Source organism: Schistocerca serialis, chromosome 1 (assembly GCF_023864345.2).
Source record: "Schistocerca serialis cubense isolate TAMUIC-IGC-003099 chromosome 1, iqSchSeri2.2, whole genome shotgun sequence".
NCBI classification, from domain to species: domain Eukaryota; kingdom Metazoa; phylum Arthropoda; class Insecta; order Orthoptera; family Acrididae; genus Schistocerca; species Schistocerca serialis.
Window position 1 is genome coordinate 500066988 of NC_064638.1, and position 6000 is coordinate 500072987.

The 6000-nt window shown below is 35.9% G+C and overlaps 1 protein-coding gene across 1 annotated transcript in view; it reads left to right on the forward strand.

The window, feature by feature from the left end:
* Positions 1–5717, forward strand: part of LOC126474114 (uncharacterized) — a 30095-nt gene extending 24378 nt beyond the window's left edge. The window contains exons 3-4 of the mRNA XM_050101543.1: positions 3954–4132; positions 4221–5717. Of these exons, the coding sequence (XP_049957500.1) occupies positions 3954–4132; positions 4221–4307 (266 nt within the window). The 3' untranslated portion in view covers positions 4308–5717. The remainder of the gene's footprint in view (positions 1–3953; positions 4133–4220) is intronic.
* The last annotated feature ends 283 nt before the right edge of the window (positions 5718–6000 follow it).

Here is a 6000-nt window from a genome sequence, read left to right on the forward strand (position 1 = left end):
CTGAGATCATAGATAATAGATGTAAAGAGAGAGAGAGAGAGAGAGAGATATATATATATATATATATATATATATATATATATATATATATATATATATATATATATATATATATATATATATATATATATATGTTGAATGAAAGGCATTTTACTGTCAAGAAAGCAATGCATGAAGCCTCCAGTGACTACTGTAGCAGAATATTCTCAAATTAGCTTTCACAAAACCCAAAGGAATTCTGATCATATGTAAAGGCTGTAAGTTGCACCAAATTTAGTGTGCAGTCCCTAGCAAATGAGACAGGAACTGAAACTGAAGGTAGCAAATGTTTCTTTCCAAAAGAAAACTCAGGCGAATGGCCACATATTAATCCCTATACCACTGAAAAGATGAGTGCAATAAGTGCTAGTGTCAGTGGTGTTAAAAAGCAATCAAAATTGTTAAAACTGAATTAAGCTCCAGGATCCAGTGGATCCCTATTAGATTCTACATCGAATTTGCATCTGAGTTAGCTACTCTTTTGACTGTAGTCTGTCATAAATCCCATAAACAAAAAACCGAGCCCAGTAGTTGGAAGGAAGCACAGGTCACACCCATCTACAAGAAGGGTGATAGAAGTGATCCACAAAACTGCTGTCCCACATCCTGGACATCAGTTTGGTGTAGAATCTTATAACATATTCTGAGCTCAAACACAATGAGGTATCTCGAACACAATGACCTTCTTTATGCCAGCCAGCATGGATTCCAAAAACATTGATCATGTGAAAACCCACTCTTCACACTTATCTCATGATGTTCTGAAAGATTTTAATCGAGGCAGTTACGTAGATGCAGTATTTCTTCGTCTCTGAAAAACATTTGACTCAGTATCACACTTGAGCTTATTGTCTAGTTTGATCGTATGGGGTATTACGTGAAATTTATGAATGGATTGATGATTTTTTGGTAGGAAAGCATGTTATCTTGGATGGATAGTCATTGTCAGTTTTAGAAGTGGTGCCCAAGGGAAGTTTGTTGGGACCTATGCTGTTCATGTTTTATATTAATGACCATGTAGACAATATTAATAGTAACCTCAGACTTTTTGTAAATGATGCATTTATCTGTAATGAAGTTCAGTCTGAGCAAAGTTGCGTAAATGTTCAGTCGGATCTTGACAGTATTTCAGAGTGGTGTAGAGATTGACAGCGTGCTTTAAATGTTCAGAATGTAAAACTGTGCACTTCCCAAAACAAAAAATTGTAATATCATAGGACTATAACATGAATGAGTCATAGTTGGAATTGGCTAAGTCTTACAAATATATGAGTATAACATTTTGTAGGTATATGAAATGGAATGATCACATAGGCCCAGTCATTGGCAAAGCAGGTGGTGGACTTTGGTTTTATTGGTAGAATACTGCGGAATTGCAACTGGACTACGAAGTAGATTGCTTACAAATCTGTCTTGCAACCCATTCTAGAATATTGCTCATGTGTGTTGGATTTGTACCAAATAGGACTAACAGGGAATATGGGATGTATACAGAGAAGGGCAGCACAGATGGTCACAGGTTTGTTTGACCCACGGATGAGTGTCACAGAGATACTGAAGAAAATGAACTGGGAGTCTCTTGAAATTCTTTCAATCAGTTCAACAGGCCCTGACCAGCATTTCCAGAAAACACTGATGAATGCTTGATGTGCAGTTGAGTTACTGCTGCATTGGAATTCATCTGTTTCATGTTAATATATAAATCTTGGGAACAATTTACTGCTTGTGTACTGGTTACTGTCGACACAGGTGATGGTTTTTTTGTTGCCTAATTGGAGCCCGGAGATGTAAACATTGTGGAGTATCTGGTATCTCCAGCAAACAGCATCGCATTGAAACCACAATCAAGTCTCAAGCCAAAGCCAGGGTTGTCAGTGTAGTACATAGCTTAGAACTGAAAGCACTTTTATTACTGACCCCAACATACAGCCAGAAAAAGACTGATCTCCTGGACGGAGAGTGCACCTATTTATATGTGCATTGAATATTCAAGAATGCTAGTAAAAACAAACAAAGGAAAGTCCAGGATGGAATAACAACAATACTATGAAAAGGTTAGATTGATACTCACCATATAGACGAGTCACTGAGTTGTAGACAGCTCAGTGGAAAGACTGCTATACATTTAAGTTTTCGGCTGAAGGGCCTTCTTCTGAGTAGAAAACAGACACACATTCACACAATCACAACTCGCACACACTTGACCACTGTCTCTGGCCGCTGTAGCTGGACTGCCAGTTTCGGCAACAAGACAAGATTTTCCCTGAAAAACAACTTCACAGCCAAAGGAGGGAGCTCATTTTTACCTCTGGATGCAGCTGCAGCAGTCACAATTTTATTCTTGGAAAAATACAAATTGTCATTGTTATTTGATATATTCCTTTTTGTAGAACGTTCTTAACAGAAAATATGTACAAGATCCATCTAGAGAAAACTAAACGTCTTTGAAATAGTGAGTCTCCATTTCTGTCCATTCAACACCTGCACATGTATTTGACCTTTATCAAATACTTCAATTTGTATTCCATTTTTGGTACTATCTATCTTTCTTAGATTTTCAAATAACTGATATGTACTGTTCCATCCACATCAATTTGTTATATGCTGTGTTGCACAAAGGCAGTGCACCAGTTGTCACTGTCTAGTTTGTCCTTATCTACAGAAGAATTGTTTCATATCATCATTAAATCTTTCTTCTCAGTTTTTGAATTATTTGTGTGTCTTCCACAACTGATTGCTTCTACATATCGTGTTTATGTAGCAGTTTTTGCTGCTCAAACTAAAATTTATGTACGTACATTGTTTCCAGACACCCGCCATTGTCATTTTCGCAAAAACATTCAACACATGAGAATGTGCATAAAAACTAAATGAGACCACCTTATGCAAAGCTGCTTGAGCCACTAACTCTCAAAGGCTGTATGAGGTACCACCTGGCAGCTTTTTTTCATACTACCTAGGCTTCAACAGCTGCACATACATTCCAGGAACTTCAGGTAGCACTGGTATTTTCAGAACTGAAATTCAGAAGACTGTTATAATTATAAACTGAGATATCAACATCTATATCTATATCTGCATCTACACAGCTACTCTGCAAGCCACCACATGATATGTAGCGGGGGGGTATCCTGTACCACTACTTGTTATTTCCTTGCCTGTTCCACTTGCAAACAGAGCAAGGGAAAAACAACTGCCTGTATGCCTCCGTATGGGCCTTAATTTCTTGTATCTTATCTTCATGGTACTTACGCACAATATATGTTGGTGGCAGTAGAACTGTTTTGCAGTCAGCTTCACATTTTTTAAATAGTGTTTCTTGAAAATAACGTTGTCTTCGCTCCAGGGATTGCTATTTGAGTTTCCAAAGTATCTCAGTAAACTTATGTGTTGTTCGAACCTTCTGGTAACAAATGTAGAAGCCTGCCTCTGAATTACTTCAGTGTCTTCCTTCATTCCGACCACTTCTAAGTATAAAACTTGAAAATAAAACTGTACTTTTTATTAATTTGTTGACTTGTAGTATTAAAATGCATGAAGCCTAAGTTCCACCACCCTCCAAATGATAATTTATGACTTCAGAACGATACTTTTTTCAATCACTGGACTCATACAGAAGCAAAAGATTGATTTTCATTAATTCTAATGAGTGTGTCTATAGTCTAGTGGTCAGCATTACTATTGATGTAGAGTTCTCAGCTTCAGTTCCCATGTTCATATCAGATTTTCCTGTGATAAAATGTCTATGACATATTCTGCTCATCCTCATGATGCCATATGACAAGCTAGTTGGATAGATATGCATAGTAGCTGTCAAGGAGGTATCAAATTGCTAAACTAATTTCAGAGTGTTTTTTTCTTCTTTGTGCATGATAAAGGTGAATTAGTGATATTTGTATGTGCTTTTTCTCTAGGTACTCCTTACTGGTCTCAGGGAGCACAGAAGCAGTATTATGTTTCAAAGAGATGCTCAACGAAGTCAGCATGTGAAAAGATTAGAAGCAAGAATATGCCATACTGCACTCACATCTGGTATCAGGATTGGAGGTGTGCTGAATGTTGTCAGGGTGACCGTTGCAATTTCTATGTGTTTGTAAGTCGATTGAAGCCTCGTTCAAATGCATTTATCATGATGTAATATATTTCAACACATTTTAATTTTTCTTTGTAACCTGTTCCAGCTGAGTGGAAGCACAGCTCGTTCAAGTTTGTTTGTGGTGCTTGCTTCAGTTTCTGTCATTTTGGCTGTTGGCAGATTTCTTCAGTAGAAATGATTTGGAAATGAAATTTCCTTCATTATACCGTCCAGCAGTAATTTGCCTCTCATTTTTAGCTCCGGAGTTGTGCTAATTTTAAAGTAGTATTCGAGGTTCAGCAAACATTGTATCTAAGAAAACCTTTGAATGCATATTTTACATTTTAGGAAACATTTTTGGAGGAGTAATATTCTATTTTGATTATAAATGTTATTGTTGCCTTTGACATGTAATCTGTCGAATATTATAGTTATTTGGTACTGTAAGATAAATATTTTTACCAATGACAGACTTTTCATTGTTAATAACTTTACAGATCTGCTAAGTAAATAACTGTATTTTTACTAATATGGAAGTTTTTCGAAAGAATGTGGAACAGTAAAATGTATTGCTTGAAACTGAAAGAAGGAGGGAGGGCGGGGGTAGGGGTAGGAAAGAATGAAAGAAAGAAAGAAAGAGATTGTCACATGTGAGGAAAAATTGTGAAGTAAATTGTGAATTTGTATGTTGCTGTTTGAATTTTGCTTGTTGTAATTTATAGGCACAAAATATCATTTTGTACAACTCCTTTTACATAAGATAAAATGCAGTATTATATTTATGAAGATAAAAACTGTAATTTTAGACACAATTACATTCAACAGTGACACATAACTTAAAAGAAAATACAGGTAAACAAACTCACCTTTGTTTATCTGCACTTGTTAGATTTTAATGGAGTCGCCCAATACATTATGCGTAACCTGACCAAACACAGTGTACCAATAATGAGGGTAGCACTGTATTTTGGGAGGAAGGAAACAGCTGAAGCTGATCATGTTCTCAGGGAAAGTGGAAAACAAATCTGTAAATGTAGCTTTTACAAGTGATAAAAAGCTCACTGTTGGGGAAAGAATTTGGAAAAGTAAGGGGTAGATACTCTCAGGGTACCAGATCTCAGATATGTTCATAATAGCAAAATTTCAGTCCAGTTCATAGTTTGCCCAGGCTATACTTTTATTATGGTATATGACTAGTATCATTTGCAAATTGGTACAGTTTAAACTTGCTAGTGTTGTAGCTATAAGTTAAGATTTTTGATTGAGTATTTAATTTCTTCTACTCTGATATTGTGTAGATTAATTAAATAATCTACTTAAAAGTGCTGAAAATGACTATGACTGACTGTGGTTCATTCCTGGACACTCATGTTATTAATTGTACAACGTGCACATTTTGTATAAGATTTCATTGAAGAAGGTTATAATATTAAAAGCAGCATACTTGCCTTTGGTAGTAGCTGTTGTATGATAAATAGTAAAACTATAGAGTGAGTGCTGGATTTCAAAATTCACTTTCTTGGGAACCACAATGAAAAGAGGAGGTGGAAAAACTTTTTGAAGAATGAATAAGATCAAATAATGTTGAACAAAATACTCTATAGGGGAATTCTGGAGATGGACAACAGTTGTAATTTAATCACAGTCTAAGGTAGCTTTTCAGTTTGCATTTCAGATCCATGTTATAACTGCTTTATCTTGAACATTATTTGTATTTCTGATATTGTTCTCGACTCTTCTTTTGGTGACAACCTTCAGTGAAGCTAATACCTTGATTTACATTTATTCCAGGGCTGGTTCATATTGATTGAGTGATCTAATGAGAATAATGTTTGCATTTCGATTGCTGTACTCTTTTTTAATGACCCACATGTTAGGTGTCTTAT